This window comes from Leptonychotes weddellii, chromosome 11 (assembly GCF_054177405.1).
Source record: "Leptonychotes weddellii isolate Sample4059 chromosome 11, ASM5417740v2, whole genome shotgun sequence".
Taxonomy (NCBI): domain Eukaryota; kingdom Metazoa; phylum Chordata; class Mammalia; order Carnivora; family Phocidae; genus Leptonychotes; species Leptonychotes weddellii.
The window spans coordinates 34,742,575-34,763,888 of record NC_138379.1 but is presented as its reverse complement, the minus strand read 5'-3'; the positions used below and the strand labels follow the sequence as shown (position 1 = coordinate 34,763,888).

Here is a 21,314-nt window from a genome sequence, read left to right as displayed (position 1 = left end):
TGCCCTAGGTTTGGGAGAGAAATTCTGGTTCATGTCTTTGTTGTTCAGAAAATACAGGACTGCTTGTCCCTCTGTTAACTCTCATCTCTTGTCACCAAGCTCCTAATGTTTTCAAAGCCCCAGGAGTGAGTGGAGTTTAGAATGATAGTCTCACCTACAAAACTCAGCTTGTAGCCCTCAGTACCAAGAGCCTCATAATGGACAGGAGGCAGCAGGGGTTTTCCCCTGGCCCTGGCACATTAGGGGTTTACAAGGACACAGAGTTGGAAAGATGACATTAGGATTGGTGGGGACAAAAAGACTTTAAAAAAAAAAAAAAAGGAACAACTCTGGGGGCATCTGGGTGGCACAGTCAATTAAGAATCCAACTCTTGGTTTCAGCTCAGGTCATAATCTCAGGGTGGTGAGATCCAGCCCCATGTCGGGCTTTAGTGTGGAGTCTGCTTGAGTTTCTCCATCTCCCTCTGCTACCCTGCGCACCCCACCCCCCTGCGCTCTCTCTCTCTCGCTAAAATAAATAAATCTTAAAAAACAAAAACAAAAACAAAGAACAAATCTAGGTATTGTCATTTCTTTACTTATCTCTCTATTTTATTTCATCTCAACAGACAGTAGACACACACTGTACCTACCTATTCTATAGAATTAAGGACCATATTAAAAAAATGTTTTCCTCATCTATAAAATGAAAGAGATATTCCAGAATATTATTTTGCAAAATGTGTTTCTGAGAATATAAAGAGATGCTCTGGGGAGAAAAAAAAAGTTCAGCAGTTAATTAACTTTAGGATATACTGTATAATAGATTCTCTTCTCTCCCCTCTTGGTGAGGCATAACATACTAGCCTATTAAAGGCTCTGAGAAATCTTGCTGCAAAGAAACCCATTTAATTTTGTTTAATTTATAATTGCTCAAACTTATCCCCTCATCCCAAGAAACATTCTTCATAACTATGGATAAAATTTGGGGAAATGATAAACTAAATTATTTTTAAGATCCCCTCTAGGTCTAAATTTGCATAGGTCTGTTATTTTTTTAAAACTCAAAATAATTAGGGGCGCCTGGGTGGCTCAATCGTTAAGCATCTACCTTCAGCTCGGGTCATGGTTCCAGGGTCCTGGGATCGAGCCCCACATCGGGCTCCCTGCTCGGCAGGAAGCCTTCTTCTCCCTCTCCCACTTCCCCTGCTTATGTTCCCTCTCTCACTGTGTCTCTCTCTGTCAAAGAAATAAAATCTTAAAAAAAAAAAAAAAACTAAACAAATCTGTTATTACTAGATTGTGTCATTTCCTATCCCCCCAACACTTTTATTAGGTGGAGGTTCAGTCCTACAAAGGAAAAACCAACAAACTTAGTGGAAAACGGGAAACCTACAAAAAGAGTAAACTCAAAGTACAGTAATTGATGTTTTTATTATATAAACTCACCATATGAATCCAATACAGGTTTGAGATCTTTGTATAAAGTAATAACATTGACAGTTTCACGTACAGTTAGGTCTCTGTATTTGTACTGAAAAGGAAAAATCACACAGGAATTTAGTTTTAAAACTAATGCACATATTTTACTGTTAGGCATATCATCTAAAAATCTTATTTTCTTAATAGCACTCTTCTTAAAAGTATAATGGTTCTTGCGAATCATTAACATTAATTAAAGCCTGAAAGAACCTCAATAGTTTTCTCTCCTGCTACCTATTCGAATCCTTTACTCACCTCCATTCTAGCTCTTCTTTCCAACTGGAAAGACCTGTCCACCAAATCAAATCTTAATCTTTATCAAAGACCCAGCTTTCATCTCTCTCCCCCTTCTTAATGAATCCTTTTCCAGACTTCCTTTTAGCCCATAGTGATCTCTCCCTTTCCTCCAAACTCCAGCATTTATTGTCAATACGAACTATTCTGCAATTTATCATTTACTATATTGTATTTTCAAACCCCCACCTTATACGACTCCACTCCAGGAAAATGAGGAACCTGGCTTACACATTCTTGGCAGATGAGGAGCTAAGGAGACAGGGACCCCCATCGTATTACAATACATTAAAGCTCACCAGTTAATAAGCTCCGTCCATCTACACAAAGCTTTCAGTCAGCTTTTAGTGCTTCTCTCTCAAAGAGAAGCAATCTGGCTATTCCAAAAAGACAGACTCCAAGAAGCAGGACAGAGACCAAAACAAACAGAAATGAAGGAATTAAGAAATAACAGAAAAAATGCAAGGAGAAGAAAACTTCAAAAAGAATTAGCATCAATACCTTCAAAGAAGAAATGATGTTATATCCATGAAACAAGAACACTCAGAGAAGAAAGGACTCCTGGACATAAAAATATAATAGCTGGGAAACAAGCATTCAACAGGAGGATTAGAAGGCATAGTAAAAGAAATCTCACAGAGACTAGTGCAGAAAGACAAAGTGGTAGACAATAAAGGAAAAAATACAAGAAAAATTAGGGAATAAATCCAGAGGTCTACTGAAAGGCCTCTCTTCAGCATTTCTTGCCTTCTTTTGACCTGAAGTACCGCTTTTTCCCTGCTATGGGATCAGTACTATGAGCACACAAACCTGTTCTCATTTCTCCCATCTTATTCACACACACACATTCCTCCCTTCCCCTCCAGCTACAACCTCCCATCTTATTCACACACACACTGACCTCCCTTCCCCTCCAGCTACAACCACACTTCTCCTTTATAGCAACTCTTGCAAGGAAATTCCTACATTTGCTGACTATGATTGCTCTTTTCCTATTCTTTTTAGAACTTTTTATTATGGAACATTTCAAACATACCCAAACGTAGGCAGAATAGTAGAATGAGTGCCCTATATCCTATGCTCAGCTTTGACGATAATCAACTCATAGCCAATCATAATCTATAACCTCATTCACCTTTCCCTCCTCTTGTATTATTCTGCAGCAAACTGTAACATCATAACCCAACGCCCATAAATATTTGTGTATATCTTTAAAAGATAAAAACTTAAAAAATTCCACAATACTATTATCATACTAAACTATTTCCTTAATATTATCAAATATGCAGTTGCATGTCATATTTTGTTTGAATAGAGATCCAAATAAACTCTATACATTATCATTTGCTTAAATGTCTTTTAGGTCTCTTTTAATCCATAGATTCTCTCTTCCACCTCTCTTTCCAATAATAGCTTTACTGAGATAACTAATAATTCACATGCCATATAATTCACACATTTAAGGTGAATTATATAAAGTTCAATGGGTTTCAGTACCGAGTTGTGCAACCACAATTTAGAACATTTCCATCACCCCCAAAAGAAATTTGTACCCATTAGCAATCATTCCCTTATAACCGCTAACCGCCCCCCATTTACCCCAGACAACTGCTATTTTGTTTCTATCAATTTGCCTATTTTAGACATTTCATATAAATGGAATCATGTAATATGTGGTCATTTATGACTAACTTCTTTCACTCAGCATGTTTTTAAGCTACATCCATGTTGCAGCTGTATTAGTACTTTACTCCTTTTCATTGCTGAAGAATATTCCATTATAGGGATATAGGACATTTTATTTGTCTATTCATCATCAGTGGGCCCGTTTCTATTTCTGCCCCTTGGAATTTATTTGTTGAAGAAACTGGTTAATTTGTCCTACAGAGATTCTCATGCTTTGGATTTTGCTAACTGCATCTCCTTGTTGTAGTTTAATATATATGTTCCTATGTCCTTCGTAGTCCCTGTGAATTACTAGTTGGATCTAAAAGTTATGATCCTTTTCAGGACTTTTTCTAAATTTTACTTCTTTGCCACCTCTTCTCTTCCCCCCTCCAGCAATATCATTTCACAGACGATGGTGTTTCCCATCAGGTAGCATATGTTATCTGGGTATCTCTCTGTGATGTTAGTAACCACTGATGCTCCATGCCTACACCCATTCTCTTCAAACCCACTCCAATCAGGCTTTTGCACTTTGACTGAAATTGACTGTCAAAGTCACCAGTAACTGCCACATGGCTATATGCAATGGCCAATTCTCAGTCTTCATCTTACTCAACCTATCAGCAGCACTTGACCAAGTTGATTCCTTCTTAAGACAATTCTTCACTCGATTCTGAGGACACCACTGCTTGTTTTCCTCCTCTCTTGTGTCTTTGCTGGTCCCTTCCCTTCCCCTAACCTCTAAATACTACTGAACCCTACGGCTCAGTCCTTGGTCCTCTCCTTTATCTAAACTCTCTCCTTTAGTGATCTCTCATGGCTTTAAATACCACTTATGTGACGTTAACTCCCAAGTTAAAAAAAAAATTCCAGTCTGAATCTCTTTTTAAACTCTAGACATGTATAACCAATTGCCAGTTTGATAATCTCCACTTGGATATCTCATGAATGTCAAATTTAACATGATCAAAACTGAATGCTGGGGTGCCTGGGTGGCTCCGTCGGTTAAGCGTCTGCCTTCAGCTCAGGTCATGATCCCAGGGTCCTGGGATGGAGCCCCGCGTCGGGCTCCCTGCTCAGCGGGAAGCCTGCTTCTCCCTCTGCCTGCTGCTCCCCCTGACTTGTGCTCTCTCTCTGTCAAATAAATAAAGAAAATCTAAAACAACAACAACAACAAGAACAACAAAACTGAACTGCTTATCCCCCCCCAAATCTACTCCTCTTACATTCTTCCATATCTACATCCAGCTGCTCAGGACAAAAACCTTGAAATTATCCTTGACGCCCCTCTTCCTCACATCCACAGTGAACCTGTGAGAAAATCCTATTAACTCTACCTTCACAAATAACCAGATCTGACCACTTCTCACTACTACGGTGGCTATAAAACTGGTCTAAGCCACTTCACCTCTCACCTAGCTTACTGCAACAGTCTCTTACAGGTGCCTCCGCCTCCATGCTTACCCTCTACAGTCTAGTCTCAATACAGCAGCCAGAGCAGTACTGTTCAAAGTTAAAACAGATCGATGGCTTCCCATCCATATTCCAAGTAAGTGCCAAAATCCTTACATAAGTGGCCCGCAAGACCCTCCAAAATCTACCACTTTTATTCCCACTACCTTCCCCCCTTGCTCATGCTACTCTGGCCACCTTAGCCCCCTTCGTTGTTCCTTTATCACGCATGACAAGCTTCTGTCTCAAGGCTTTTGCACTTATTTTCCTTCTTCCTGGAATGTTCTTACTCCAGATTGTTCCAGTTGGCTTCCTCATCTCTTTCAGGTCCCTGCTCAAATAGATCTTCTCAGAAAGGCGTTCCTTTACTATTCCGGAAAAGTGCAATCCATCCCATCTCCCTGCCCTGAGCTTTTTCTATTATCCTTTGCAGCTTTACTCTTCTCCAAAGCATTTATCACCTTTTAGCATAGTACTTAATGTAGTTACTGAGTTGTTATTACCTTCTATGAGAATTTAAATTGCAGAAGAGTATTTTATCTGACCATTCACTGTTGTATCCTTAGAACTTAAAATAGTGTGAGGTGCACAGCAATCGTCAATGAGTCAGTTCTCTTCTACCTATTTAGTAGTGACTCCACCTCTAGAAATGCTGTAAGAATACAGGTAGTTGCCTACATGAAAAATCTAAAGCATAAAGTTGTATGTGTAAAACAAGATGGACTAGTGGTAAAATTGTATCTCTGTTAATTGCTAAAATGATGACAGAGAAGGGCATTAACTAAAAGTTAAACTGGAAGCCAAGATAATACTAAAAGGTAAAAATTACAATAATATATAAAAAGGTCATATAATGTATGTAAATTATACCTCAAAATAAATAAAAAGACATTAAGTCAAAACAGGTGGCCCAAAGTACCATGATACGTGTGGAGGTCCCACAGTCAGATAAGGAGTAAAGGACCATCACCCTTGCAATGTGGCTAGGGTCCTGGCTAACAATTCCTACATCACACCAAACCCAACTGAAAGGCTAACACCCAGAGCTAGCCCTCTACCAGAAAGAAGGAACTCCACAAGCTGCTTTTATTATTCTACTTTCTATTCCTACCTAACATAGGCCGGATAGAAAAGATGTTGATACTCAGAACTGACATTGTCACTTGTAGGAGGCTCAGTTTTTCAGATATTGGGCCAAGAACCAAAAGTTAGGTAGAATATCCTCTCCCACCTCTTCTTTATGTCCCTTTTTGTTCTTAGGGTAAAAGAGGCTGGAGGGTGGGGGAGGCAGTGGAGACATAAAAAAAATCTTCTAAAGATGTTCCGTGTCTGTCTTTGAAGGCAGGTTCCGCTACAGGAAGTTTAGGAAACTTAATCATGGTTTTTAAAATTCAGAACCATTATTTGAATATTCTTGTCCTTACATAGGAAGACTAAGGCATAAACCTTAATATTAATGCTATCAATTTAAACATAAAAAATGGGGGGGCGCCTGGGTGGCTCAGTCGTTAAAAGCGTCTGCCTTCGGCTCAGGTCGTGATCCCAGGGTCCTGGGATCGGGCTCCCTGCTCGGCAGGAAGCCTGCTTCTCCCTCTCCCACTCCCCCTGCTTGTGTTGCCTCTCTCGCTGTCTCTCTGTCAAATAAATAAAATCTTAAAAAAAAAAAAAAAAACAACGGCATGGAACACTTTCCAGTTACATCATATGTAAAACAATGTACTGTTTTTTAAAGTGATATATAAATGTTTCAACATGAACCTGAGCCACTATCTACTAGGGCTCCCCCAAACTTCCTCTACAATCAAGAATAACTACTTTATCAAAAGAAAATTAAGAAGCCTAGAAGTTATTAGACAATCAAGAGAAGCTTTATTTTGAAAACTGCCACTTCCTCTTTAGAGGTTATTTGCTCTTCAACCAGACTAGAGGCACGATTTTACTGGGGGGGGGGGGGGCGGGGGAGAGGGACTGCATATTTTTCAAAGAAATAAGTTTATACACAAGTGTGTGTTTTATTAATAATGAAAATTGCTTAAACTACTTTGATTCCTACCATTCTTGCTTTGACAAAAGTATCCAAAGCTAACCCATTGAACTGGAAAAGATTCAACTCTCAACCACTTCACATACATCTTATTCCTAATTGGTAAACTGAAAAAAACCCCACTATCACCCAGTTCACTCTGTTACCAGGTGCCACATTTAAAGTAATGATCAAAATAATTCATGGCTTTAAAATGTAAAATGCCTATCTACTTTTTAAGAATTAAAAAAATACACTGGTCTTGAATTGTAAAGATTATAAATTAGGTTCAAAGCAAACAAGTTCGCGTTGTAAGAAGCATACAATTAAAAGTGGTTATTCTTAGAAAATCAAAAGTCCCTGAAATTGTCATGAATTCTATTTATTCCATTGAGGTAGTGAGCGACTGGTACTTAGGCTTCTCTGAACATTTTTACTTTTAATTGAACCAATTCAACCAACGGTTAACTGACCTCCGCGGGTCGGGTATTGAGCTGTGTGAGAAACAGAAAACTGAAAAGGACACAATCTCTGGGGGCCGGGACGGAAGGGCGAAGGCGGACGGATCCCTACACTGGGACAGCAGTGGAGGACTATCTCAGACGGAGAATTAAGTCCAACCCCCTCTCTGTGTTTATAAAAACTAGGACGAAAACTACACTGCCCCACAGACTGTTCCAAACTACCCGCAGAGAGGAGGGCGGGCGGCAGGTGGCAGGCGGCCTCGGCTCCGCGCCTTTGTTGACCGCCGCCCCCAACCCTTCCCCGGCCGCGGAGCGGGGATTCCGGCACAAGGCGACAGGCATCTCGGGGCTGGGGCCGCAAAGGCGCCTGAGGACTGCACTGGGCCTCCGGCCGGCCGAGGAACCGCGCTGGGCTGAGTCCGGCCAGGCCCCGCCGGGCGCCAAGGGGAGTGGTGGGCGCGCGCCTGTGGCTAGCGCGCCGAGGACTCACCTTGGACACCATTTTCTTGAGCTGGCTCTCCGACACCGCCATGGCGGCCGCCTCGCGACTCCCGTCCCCGCAGGCAGAGGGTCAGCCGCTCCGGGGCCGCCCCTGGCCGCCCCACACAATCACACACCTAGTAACCAGCCCCCCACCCCCCCGCCTCTAACAACAGGAAGTCGGCCACCAGGCCAGCGCGTCCGCTTCCTTTACGTCACTTCCGGGGTAAGCGACAGGCTGGGAGCGGTGTGTGCTCCGACGCACCTGGTGGGGTATTCTCCTCAGGCCGAGCCTGTTGCGAGGGTCGAAACCCTGCAATGGGGTAAGATCAGCAGGTGTTTCACGGTTGCCTTAGACTAACGGAGCAGGTGCAGGGAGGGGAAGTAGGAAGGTTTTGCTTGTGAGCTTTAATGACCGATTCATCATGTGGGCTGGGAGTCAGAAAACTGTTGTGCGGCTAACTTGCCCTTGTGATAATAGAAGGCAAGTGCACTTGTAGTTGGGGCTTAAGTTTTTCCCAACTCGGAGATGGGAGGCTTGCGTTAGATGATGCCTAGGGTCTCTCTGATTATGAGGTTTTGTTTTTGTTTTTTAAGCATAGAAGTTCTTCATACTACATCCACAAGGGCGAAGTGTAGAGCCCTGGTTTCACAGGAAACCGGGCGATGATTTCTTCTCTGGGAAACCATTCCGCTAAGTCAGAAACTCTCTTCCTAGCCATAAATCATAATACACGCAGCATTCTACCTTGCTCTACACGTGCATACTGGCCTGGCCACTATCAAAGTACAAATCTTTGAGGGCAGGCTCATCTTCAGATCCTCATCCTTGTACAGAGCAAGAGTAGGGACTTGATCTTAATTGCATTTCTACTACCCAAAGAAGTTCTTCATGGTCATTTGTATGAGTCATTATTGCACTCACCACCAGTTTTATAAGCACACGGTGTCATTCAAGGTATTGTAAAACTTGGGTTTGATGATACGAAGTATGTTCATTTGGATGATGTTAGCTTAATGCTAATGAGGAACAGACTGTGGTATTAATTCTTTTCTAAATTGGCATCTAGGTGAAGTCAAAAACACAGAGGGCCTAATTAAACCATGTGGAAGTATCTTAAATTATTGCCAGCACACAGGCACAGGCTATCCCAATAGGTATTTTTTTTTGATAAGGACATCATGTGTTAGTTAAGTATACAGCTCCGGTCAAACCAAACTATAGTGCAATCTATCTTTCCACTGCACCTTTTTTTTTTTTTAAATATTTTATTTGAGAGCAAGAGCAAGAGCGATCACAGGGGTGGGGTAGGGGGTGGGGAAGTAGACTTCCCGCTGAGCAGAGAGCCCCACGTGGGGCTCGATCCCAGGACCCCTAGATCACAACCTGAGCCACGCAGACACCCGTCCACTGCACCTCTTTTATGTCACTTAAAAGCAAAGCAGTTTTCAGGCTGGTCTTAAAGCCACAACTTACTCAGAAGTACCCTCAGAGCAACTGTGCTTTTATCAATTGGGAGAGTGCAGGTAATACATTGTTCAAAAAGTTTTCTTGCTGGAAGTAATTTTTAAAAGCTTGAAAACAAGAAGGGCCATATGCACCCCAATTTTCATAGCAGCAATGTCTGCAATAGCCAAACTGTGGAGAGAGCCGAGATGCCCTTCAACAGATGAATGGATAAAGAAGATGTGGTCCATATATACAGTGGAATATTACTCAGCCATCAGAAAGGATGAATACCCAACTTTTACATCAACATGGATGGGACTGGAGGAGATGTTAAGTGAAATAAGTCAAGCAGAGAAAGTCAATTATGTGGTTTCACTTATTTGTGGAACATAAGGAATAACATGGAGGACATTAGGAGAAGGAAGGGAAAAATGGGGAAGGGGAATTGGAGAGATGAACCATGAGAGACTATGGACTCTGAGAAACAAACGGGGTTTTAGAGGGGAGTGGGGAGGGGGGATTGGTTAGCCCAGTGATGGGTATTAAGGAGGGCACGTACTGCATGGAGCACTGGGTGTTATACGAAAACAATGGATCGTGGATCACCACATCAAAAACCAATGATGTATTGTATGGTGACTAACATAACATAATAAAATTAAAAAAATAAATAAATAAATAAATAAAAGCTTGAAAACAACAGAAGCCAGTCTCTTAATTTTGCACTTAAGCCACTTAAAATGAAATAAATGTGCTGGGTACTGTATCAATTATATGAAAGAAACTCTCCTCAATCTGAATAAATTTTCTTTCACTCTTTAAATAAATTAGGCATCTTCTGGTGATTTTAAAGTCAAAGTTTATTTTACTCATTGTTCTTGATACTTAAGGAAAGCTACGATGTAAATTGGAATATCAAGTATTTATCTCTGCACTACAAAATCAAAGCATTTTAATCCAAGCCCCACTAAAAATCATGACAAGAAGAGACAATGCATGATTTTGGAAAAATGAAACAGTGAAAGTTAAAAAAACCGTGAAAGGCAATTACCACCAAATCACAGTGAGGTAGTGGTGGTACGGCTTCTTGACTTACATATGGAACCTACATGACCGGTAATACTCAACACTGAAGGAAATAACTGAGAGAATTATGTCTATATGGTGGGCTTCTGCAGGGCAAGGACAATTACTCAACTCTGAATACTTATGTTCTAACACAGTATTTGGAGTAACAGTGGATGCTCAGTAAGTATTTGTTATATTGCATTCATTGACCTTCATTTTTTTTTTAAGGTTTTACTTACTTATTTGACAGAGAGAGACACAGCGAGAGAGGGAACACAAGCAGGGGGGGTGGGAGAGGGAGAAGCAGGCTTCCCGCCGAGCAGGGAGCCCGACGCGGGGCTCGATCCCAGGACCCCGGGACGATGACCTGAGCCGAAGGCAGACGCTTAACGACTGAGCCACCCAGGCTCCCTCATTGACCTTCATTTATAATTAATATAGTGAACTCTTGGTAATTCATCTATTACACAATGTCTTGCAGTAAAGTTATTATTCAAGAGCGTATTAGAAATTAGATAGTAGAAATTATCTAATTTCTAATTAGATCACAGATATTAGAAAAGGCTAGTTTAAAAAATACAAGAAATGGTTCTTTCAGTTTTACTTCCGTATTTCATGCAACAGGATAGTGAGGATACATTGTTAAGAGTAACACCAAAATAATCTACCCAATGTAGTGAACTTACACAGAACTAATACATATCTCTTCAAATGCCCAAGGTTTTTAGCCCAGGTAATTCTCACGGGGAATCTTTCCAAACGTATTAAATACTTTATACTTTCTCAAACATGGGACACGGTATAATTTCACTTTATGATTTAAGCTCATTATAAGCATCCATTATTATTATACTAAATCGGCATTAGTTTCACTGTTTCTCCCATCCAAGTACTAACCAGGGATGTGTCTGCCCTTACAAACCGCCTGGCTCCTAGCTCTCTGACGAGGTTTGGATTTGCCTGTTACGTGCTTTCAGAGCAACTGGGACAACTTTGCAGTACTTACTGTACTTGGAATTGTACATTTATTTCTGAGATTTGATTACGATGTCTCCCATACTAGACTGTACGGACAGTGAGGGCTGTGCCTAGTCCCGGCTGGCCCACCCGTGTATCTGCGGTGCCCAGTACAGTGCCTGGTGTGCTGTAGGCTTCTAGTCAGTACCCTGTGACTAAATAAATAAACACCTATCTCAGTGCATACTCCTCTTTGCTATTTGCTGAGGGCAAGTCTGGGAAGTCAGGGAATCCATCTTTCAAAAAACTATATTGGGATAACAAAGAAAGCCAGCCCCTACATGAGAATAGAGGTAATCCTTCTGTAGTGTATAGAATCCCAGCTTTATGGTCTTGTGCTTACTATTTTGGCTGTTAGGCTTTTTCGTCCTTCTACTGCTTAGAAAAAGAAGAGGCTGTGTGGATAAGTGCCCCTGGGCTGTGACACCTGGGCACTAAACCTCAGTTTTCTCCTCTATAAAATGACAGAACCTACCGCAGTGGATGATTTTCAGGATTCAATAAAATAATAAAGTGCTCATCACCCTGCCTGAAATAGAAGTGTCAGCGTTAGCTGTTACTACTAGTTGTGTGTTGCATCTGTAATAATGCGCTATCTTTCACATATGAAGATACTGTTACTGACCCATAAAGGCATACGGACTCTGAATCATTTCTTCAGGAGTGGTAAAAAGGTTCGCTCAGAACAGCCAGTCCATCCAACCTCTTCTCCTTAAGACTAATGGTTTTTAAGAAAGCCTCATATTTTAGCTTTAAGGTAAATTGCTTGGCTTTTTTTTCATAATCTATTTCCACTAAAAATATACATTTCTTTATGATACTAGTAGTATAGTGGATTTTTGAGATGTTGGAGATCTATTATATACCCCAAGAAAGGGTTATAAAAAATTTCAGAAAGGACAGTCCCACTGGAAATTTAACTACACTTTTTCTTCAAATATTAAAAAATTTCACTTGCCCTTTTACTACTTGAAAGTGCACATAAAATTTTTTTTTTTTTTGGTAGCTAATTAATTTGAAGAGGGGAAACAAAATGCTTTCCCATTACTACCAATTATATTTTAAAGAAGAAACAATACCTTAGGCTGGGGATCTTTTGAAAGTACACCTAGCACAGATTCTGTAAATCAATACTGGACCTTCAGCTTATCGTGTTTATTATAACAGTCAGGGAGTCACTTTCTTTTAAAAATATATACTTTCAAAATATTCCCAAAGTGCTGAATGTGCTTTTAGTTGAGGATCCATAAATTTAAATGATGCATATTGTAGATGAATGTCTACTTCTGCTGGAGGTTTAAAGAACAGTTTAGATAGCTCAAGAGCAACACAGAAAATCAGATCTCTCCCCACTGCCCCACTCCCTAAGGATTCAAATTACAAAGCTAACCGGAAACCGTCTACCTTAACCAAGCAGTTTGTAAGGGTAAGTAATAAGAAACAGAAATTCTCAACCCCATATATGTTGGCCAAATTAAATGACCTTTCCCTTCTGGTAACTGAACTTTAGAATCAAAGTTTTAACTGTTGTTGGAGACCATGGATTGATGATGCACTGCTCTGGAGTTTCTTGGTCACTGTATCTTCCTTCACTGTGCTTTGGATGACATCTGATACGCCACTGGTCCCAACGATGCAAGGCAAACTTAAGAACACTTCACTGTTTATACCATAATATCCCTGAAATGAAAAAAAAAAAGGGATTATGATAGAGCTTAAATCACTGCAAAAAATTAATATCATAAATATGGATACTTCCTTGCTTTTCTAGTTGTTATAAACAGATACGAATTGAACTTTAAAAAAAAATTGTGTTCATTTAATTTCTAAACTCATGCTTGTTTCAGAAAATGTGTGCGAGACAGGAAGCACGTGGTCAGAGACAGCCGCTTTGTGGGGCGCTAGCCCGCTGCAGGATGGGGAGCAGGTTGGGGGCTGAGAGAAGATGGTCAGAGTGGACTCCCTGGGGAGGGACCCCGTCACATACGGTAACCTGTTTTAAGTTTCCCTTTCCGTGTTTTATTTCCCTTCTGATATTCCAGAGTTTTCAAGATAATGTGGTTAAGCCTGTGTGCCTTGTCTTAGCTGTGCTTTAGGGACTCTATGCTTGGATAAAGTGGTAAAGGACAAAGTGAACTGGAGAAGCAGATGGACGAGCAGCTAAGACGAGCTGGCATGTCAGTCTGGGGTGACGTGACTGGCAGAGGTGTGGTAAATGACAACCAGAAGAACTTTATGGAATACACAAATGTTTGTTGAGGCTTCCCAAAAATTACATGGGGGGGAGGGGCAACCTGGAAGAAGTCCAGGCTTCCCATAACCAAGCAGGACGGGGCTTAGACCGAACTGTCTCCTCCGGTGTGTCATTCTCGAAACCAGTGATACTGAAGACCCCTGAGGTACAGTCAGAGTAACACTTTTTCTGGATTTATACGAATAATTGCGAAGTTTAAAAACATGATGAAAGTATGAAAACAGAAATTACCTTTGCTAAAATTGATACAGAATGTACTTTCTTTTTATTGCTTACAATACTGTCAACCAGGTCAGCTACCGACAGTCCAACAGACCAGGATCTTTGGCCTTTTACCCGTAACAGTTCCATGGCTCTAGGTTACCAAAAATAAATAAATAAATAAATAAATAAATAAATAAATAAAAAATCTCAGAAAATTCACAAAGTATGTACATTTAGTTTTATACCATTTAAGGTATTAATTAGATATTTTTTGATTCAGAAATAAGTGTTATACAGCAATTGTTAGGAAAGCCTACAGATAATCTACTGACTAAACTTTTCTTAAAATGTCAGGCAGGCAACAATGAATCATGGAACACTACATCTAAAACCAATGATGATGTATGGGGATTAACATAACAATAAAAAATTTTTTAAAAATGTCAGGCAGGTAGTTGACAGAGAAAATACAAATGGCTAACATAAAAAGCAGCTCACCTCTACTAATATTTAAATGTGAGTTAAAACAATACGCCAGTGTTGCCTATCAAAATCGGCAAATTTAAAAAGATTGATAACTACTTCTGGAGAAGCTACAGAGAAACAGGCATTCCCATAACTGCTGTTGAGAGCGGTAAGTGATATAATCTTTTAGGAGGAAGATTTAGCAACATCTGATCTAGAAATTCTTCCTCAGGGATTTTACTCCACTGCAATATGCGCAAATATGCAAATATATATGCATGTTTGCCTTGTGTGAGACAGCAAAAATTCTGGAAACAACTCATCAAAAGAGGACTGGTTCAATAAATCACTATCCAAATGTAGTACTGTATAGCTCCAGAGAGGAATGAGGTAGACTTCTATGTACAACATGGAAAAATGTCCAAGATTTATTATTAAGGAAACAAAGTAAGTTGCAAGGTAATATGAATAGCATATATCTATTATTATACAAATAATAAAAATAATAATGTTTGCATAAGCACTGGAAAAATGTTTGGACATGTGGACACTAAGCTGTTAATAGTGGTTGTCTCTGGGGAGTGGGATGACCCCCCCCCCCAGCTTTTCACTTTCTACTTTATAGATATCTGTAGTATATGAAGTTTTATAACAGCATACATTCTCTTTTTTTTTTTTTTTTTAAAGATTTTATTTATTTATTTGAGAGAGAGAGAATGAGAGAGAGCACATGAGAAGGGGGAGGGTCAGAGGGAGAAGCAGACTCCCTGTCGAGCAGGGAGCCCGATGCGGGACTCGATCCCGGGACTCCAGGATCATGACCTGAGCCGAAGGCAGTCGCTTAACCAACTGAGCCACCCAGGCGCCCCCATTCTCTTTATAAATAATAAAAATGATATAAATTAAACATGTTTGGATTTCTTCCTTTTATAATTTCTTCCTTATAAATGTAGGATTATGTAGAGAATCAGATTAGAAGAGATTATATGGGGCGCCTGGGTGGCTCAGTCATTAAGCGTCTGCCTTCGGCTCAGGTCATGAACCCGGGGTCCTGGGATCGAGCCCCGCATCGGGCTCCCTGCTCGGCGGGAAGCCTGCTTCTCCCTCTCCCACTCCCCCTGCTTGTGTTCCCTCTCTCGCTGTGTCTCTCTCTGTCAAATAAATAAAATCCTAAAAAAAAAAAATTATAGAAGGGATTATATAACACTCTACTCTTCTCACTAACAGAATATTCTTTCCAGTTGTTACAGGCTAAGAGTCTTAAGCTGAATGTTTAAAAAGCGAAAAGTCTCCACCGAACTGCAGAAATGTATGTTATTACGTGATGGCGAGACAACAGACGGCATAAAAATACACGGTGCATGGAGTACAAACTATAGGGCAGGGACCTCGGAAGGTGTCTGACCAAAGGCAAAAGACACAAGGATCTATGTGTTACACTTTATTTTTGCCTGAACTTATAATATGGCTTATCCATTCATATTAGATTGGTTTCCAAATGTATTTATGTATCAATAAATACATTATTATTTTTTTAAGATTATTTATTTTAGAGAGCACTTGCGAGCGGGGGAGTGGCAGAAGGAGAAAGAGAGAGAGAGCGAGAGAATCTCAAGCAGCCCCAACGTGGGGCTCGATCTCACGACACTGAGATCACAACTTGAGCCGAAACCATGAGTCGGACGCTCAACCAACTGAGCCACCCAGGCGCCCCCGTATTAAATTTAAGTGATACAAATTCTTTCCACATTAAGAAAATTCTTAATATCCTCAGATGTTGACTCATCAGAGCAGGAAATCAAGGACTATCAATAAGAACCCTGTTTTACCATTTACCTGTCCATAGTGTATCTGAAATAAAGTTCGCAAAGCCCTCCTGGATCTTCTTTCAGATAAGAAATCAGAGACTAGAAAGCATTGATCTCTTGTACTTTGAACTTGTCCATACTGGCTAGTTTTGTTTGCAGAAGCCTGGTAAGGGCATGCTGTGTAAACAGTTGTTATGGTAGCTACGAAATACACGATTTTCAACTGGGCAAATGCAAATCGACACTCAGTGTTACCTGTTGGACAACTGCACCTGAGAGTTAGGACTCATTACTTCTTCTTGGCCACCCCACGTGGGCACTAAAAATTAAAGGAAAAATTAATTATATGTTGCTAACAACTCCCTTAGGATTAAGACGTGATAAACGATCATTTGCAGTCAAGGGTATCTGTATTAAGCTTTAAACACCTTTCCCCCTTTTCTAGAAACAGTTTTCCACTGTTGGCACTGGGTAGGCTGTGCCTACTGCCTGGGAGTTGCAACGCCCCCAAAAGCATGATCCTCAGAGCCTATCTTCAGCCTCCTTCCCTGTGCTCTCTCATCAACACCAGTTCTACGAGGGCCGTTTTACTGTCCAAGTAGAAAGCTTTCTTTCCTCAGCAGCAAGCACTTGGCATTTGCTCCACTGGGAAACACACTGAGATTAATTTCTTTCACCAGGTGAGGAATAATTTGGTCACCTATTTTGGCTAGATTTCCACAGCTGTTAGAGAGGCAGGGTCCTGTTTGCTATGAGGACCTTTTGGGTTACCATTTCGTCTCATTACATCATTTACAAAAACAACTCAAAAATTCAAAGCTTTGCGCATGAACTGGATGTTTACACCACATTTTAATATTAAATAGAAATTGCCACAAACATTTTGAAACCCTTATAATATTCATCTATTTCTCATCTGTGTGAAGACATTCTTTAATACAGATCTGTACTGGGGTAGGCAAAACAAAATACATTTGGATATATAAGACTATATTTAAGCTGTAACTCTTTAAAAAAAAAAAAGATTTATTTATTTTAGAGAGAAAAAGTGAGTGAGAGTGCAGGGGGGCAGGTCCAGAAGGAGAGGGAGGGACAGAATCTCAAGCAGACTCCCCGCTGAGCACGGAGCCTGACACGAGGCTTCATCTCATGACCCTGAGATCATGACCTGAGCCGAGATCAAGAATCGGACGCTTAACTGTCCCATCAGGCGCCCCAAGATATGTCTTCCAAACTGCATTCAAAATTAGGCCATTTAGTGATGGGTCAGCAACAAAGGACACCATATGTATCCAGATATCTCTTCCTCAAACTGATGATAAGCTTGCAGGGGACAGGGACCATGTGTTCTTTTGTGTCCTCTCACATGTATTTTTACTGTGGTAAAGGATACACAGGAGATGATGCAGAACTGACTTCATGCATAATCCAAAATTATATCAACAAAGAGGAAAGCATACTTGCAACAGTTAAATTCAAAGACATGAAAAAATTTTAAAAGCTCTTATATTAAGGGGCGCCTGGGTGGCTCAGTCAGTTGAGCTTCAGATTCTTGATTTCGGCTCAGGTCATGATCTCAGGGTCAGCTTGAGCCCAGCATCCACAATCTGGCTCCATGCTCAGCAGGGAGTCTGCTTCTCTCCTTCTCCCTCTCTCTCTGCCCCTCCCCCCACCTGCGTGCATGCTCTCTCTCTCTCAAATAAATAAATAAATCTTTAAAGCTTTTATGTTGAGTAAAAAAATTGTTATAGAAACAATACAAATAAATGTGGGCAGATTAAGAGATTTTTAAAATATATTTTACTTGGACAGAATGGTTATATATGAATTTTTTTCTAAAAAATTTCTGGGGGCACCTGGGTGGCTCAGTTGGTTAAGCGACTGCCTTCGGCTCAGGTCATGATCCTGGAGTCCCGGGATCGAGTCCCGCATCGGGCTCCCTGCTCGGCAGGGAGTCTGCTTCTCCCTCTGACCCTCCTCCCTCTCATGCTCTCTGTCTCTCATTCTCTCTCTCTCAAATAAATAAATAAAAAAAAATTAAAAAAAAATCTTTAAAAAAAAATTTCTGTACATTATTGGTATATTCACAATAGATAGAAAATTGGGGGAAATGTCCATTAAGTGAAATACAGCATTTACAGACCTTGGAAGAATGAATAAAAGGGACAAGGGAGGAATGAGAAGACTCAGAAAGGGGCACAAAAATCTGAAAGTTAATTATGAGTGTGTGTATGTATATATCACATTCATTCTCTCCTCTCTGAATCCTGACTTCCAAGAGCCATTAGGAAAGAATGGTGAGAGGGAGAAAGCTTCACTATGTTCAATTTTGCTTGTGACATAGTCATTAGAATTTTCAATTAAGTTTAGATGGACTTATTTTGTTTGTTTACTTACTGCCCAGCCCTTCAAACTTCCTAAATATATGTCCAACCTATTTTAGGGAGCCCTTTCAAATACTGTAGCTAATCAATCCTTATCTTTCTGGCTCCATTTCTCAAGAACAGCAATCCTCTGGCCCCCAAAATTTTAATGAACAATGACCATGGGGAAACTCTTTTCCATTGTATACAACACCTTCCCTTGTGTAAGACTGAAGCCCAAAGCAGATGACCTAACAGTCTATTCTGAGATCCAACCCTTGGATTTCTAAACCATCATTTGAAGGAGTTATCTGCAGTTTACATGTGATGTTAGTAACATAGCCGAAAATAGCAGCTCCAAAGTATATGTTCTGCTATCTAATTTGGGGGGGGCATAGTATGAATGACCTTTGGTTACAACAAGATAGTATGAGCATCATTTCAAAACACATTTACTAAGGTCATTCCACGGTCAAGGAACTTGCAGTTCGGTGGGGTAAACAGGTAAATATGCAATTCTAACACAGTGTGAAAACAGTTATGCTAGAGGCATGAACTTACTTAACCTGGAGAATTAGGAAAGGCTTCCTGGGAGAGGCGGCACTCAAGCCCAGTCTGGAAGGGTGAGCAGGAGTTAGCCAAGTGAATGAATGTTCAGGGAAAGGAAGAATCAGGTGCAAAAGCAAGGAGGCATGACAGTGCGTGAATCATTCAGGAAACTGCAAGTTGACCATATGACTAGCAGAGTGCCTGGCAGGATAGCGGAAGAGGAAGCTGGTGAGGGGAGGGAAGCAGGAAACTAATCCTAAAGGGTCTTGTATGTCATGTATTCCTCCCCCCAGGCTGTAGCTGTCATTTGTCTCTGAAATACTTGATGAGGATTAATTTTATTTGCACACCTGCTATTCTTAGAACAGTTTCCAAATCCTAATGTTGCTTTACTTCAAAGTGTAGTTTTACATGTCTTTTCACCAAGTTTCTATTCATCGCTGTCTTGCTGATCGCTGTAATAGAAACTGCCATTTACTGAGTGTTTACGCTGTGTTAGACACGGTACTAAATGCTTTAGATAAACTTTCTAATTAAGTCACAGCAAGAAAAAGCACAGCTTTGGAGTGAGAGCAGGGTTCAAATCTTCCTAGTATGTAATCTTGGGCAAATTACTTAACCTCATGGAGTCTTAAGCTTCCTCATCTTTTAATTTGGAAAACCACCATCCCCTTCAGAGGGTGTTTGTAAATTTTAAATGAGATATGCAACACATTTAATACACATAGTAGGCTTTCAATGAAAAGTAATTTTAATTGCTGTTACTGCAGGGACGTCACTTATGCAAAAATATAACCAGTTGATGTTTACACACGTAACCAGCAGAGGGAGCCTCTGTCCATTTCTGGCTTCAGGGCCAAGGTAAGTTAGACCTATCATGGATATAACTATCTCTGAAACAAAGTACAAGACAGGATAAAAAGCGATCTGATGGTGGTGTCTAGATGGAACACAGGGACATGGGTTGGGGAGAACATCAGTAGCTTCAGTGGTATTGGTAATGTTCTTAATTGACTGTAGATTCATGAATGTTTGTTCTACTATTATGCTTCAAAATATACGTTATACATTTTATGTATTCTTTTATATAAGTCAAATAGTACATAATATTATATTTAAGTGATTCCAATTCACATGTACCTACATCCCTCTATTTCTAGTTCCCATGTGAGAGCTCAAGGCAAAATTGCCATATTCTTTCCTTGTGTTTTTAGCCTACTTCCAGTGGACCTCTCTCAGAGCAAGTCAGTGCTGCCTTCCATTATAGTCATTTTCTGTGTTAGATCTAAGCTTCCTGAAGACATGGTCAGGTTCTTACACAACTATATATCTCCAAGAGCAGTCAGCACAGTGCCTGGGCTTATTTATCAATTTCACTATCCTTTATTTTCTCTTTACAATTTGAGATATTAATATGACCATATTGTGAAATGTTTTTATTCATTCAAAAATTGTAACTTATTAGGGGGGCTGGTTAAATAAATGTTGACATATCCAGTAGTTTAAAAGGATGAGTGAGATCTATATATGTTATTATGCAATCATTTCCATGTCATATCAGTAAGCAAAAGGGCAAGGTGCAGAATGATGTATGTACTGGCCACCTAGGAAATATTTCATATATGTGCTTATCTATGCACAGAACATTGCCACAAGGTTACACAAGAGACTGGTAACTGTGATGGAATCTAGGGAGAAAAACTGGGGATCTGGCATAGAAAGGAGACTTATTTTTTACTGCACATACCTTTTTGTACTATTTAACTTTTTGCAATGTGAATGTATGACTTTCAACTAAGACAACAGCTTAATAATTTACACTTTCAATAAGGAGAAGGTATACAAACAAAATATTCAAGTTGGGCCAGAATAAACAGCAGTTTAACAAAAGAATAAGCATCATGTTTCCTGGTTATATGGTTAACTACCATATAGTTAGCAATAGCTTTTAGCTCAAAGGGGTGAAGGAATCACTGTGGAGTGATGTGATCAGGAAAAGCTTCACGGTGTAAGTAAGGAGGGCCTGACCTAGACCTCAAAGGATGAGATTTGAGTATGTTGAGAGAGAAGGAGAAGGGCAAAGTTCCCTGTGGCTGAAGCAAAGCTGTTGGGTAGGGCTGGGAGGTACAAGACCTGGGTTTTAGTCCTTCATTGACCCTAAAAACTATAGGTTCTTAGGCAGATCACTCTTACCATCTCTGTATCCATTGCTGGCTCCCTACAACAAAATGTAACTGATCCCCTGTGTCCCTTCTAACTCTCAAATAACATTACTACCTCCTTAATTATAATAG

The 21,314-nt window shown here is 40.3% G+C and overlaps 2 protein-coding genes across 4 annotated transcripts in view; both read right to left on the bottom strand.

Moving 5' to 3' along the window:
* The window catches only part of TSG101 (tumor susceptibility 101), a 40,941-nt gene extending 32,925 nt beyond the window's left edge, over positions 1-8,016 (bottom strand). The window contains exons 1-2 of the mRNA XM_006746731.3: positions 7,853-8,016; positions 1,429-1,513 (exon numbers count right to left, since the gene is read on the bottom strand). Of these exons, the coding sequence (XP_006746794.1) occupies positions 1,429-1,513; positions 7,853-7,894 (127 nt within the window). The 5' untranslated portion in view covers positions 7,895-8,016. The remainder of the gene's footprint in view (positions 1-1,428; positions 1,514-7,852) is intronic.
* Positions 8,017-10,946: 2,930 nt separating this feature from the next.
* Positions 10,947-21,314, bottom strand: part of UEVLD (UEV and lactate/malate dehyrogenase domains) — a 45,818-nt gene continuing 35,450 nt past the window's right edge. For all 3 annotated transcript variants that reach the window (XM_081798500.1, XM_081798499.1, XM_081798498.1), the window contains 3 exons: positions 16,364-16,427; positions 13,863-13,986; positions 10,947-13,057 (listed from right to left, as the gene is read on the bottom strand). In XM_081798500.1, coding sequence (XP_081654626.1) covers positions 12,890-13,057; positions 13,863-13,986; positions 16,364-16,427 — 356 coding nt within the window. In that variant the 3' untranslated portion in view covers positions 10,947-12,889. The remainder of the gene's footprint in view (positions 13,058-13,862; positions 13,987-16,363; positions 16,428-21,314) is intronic.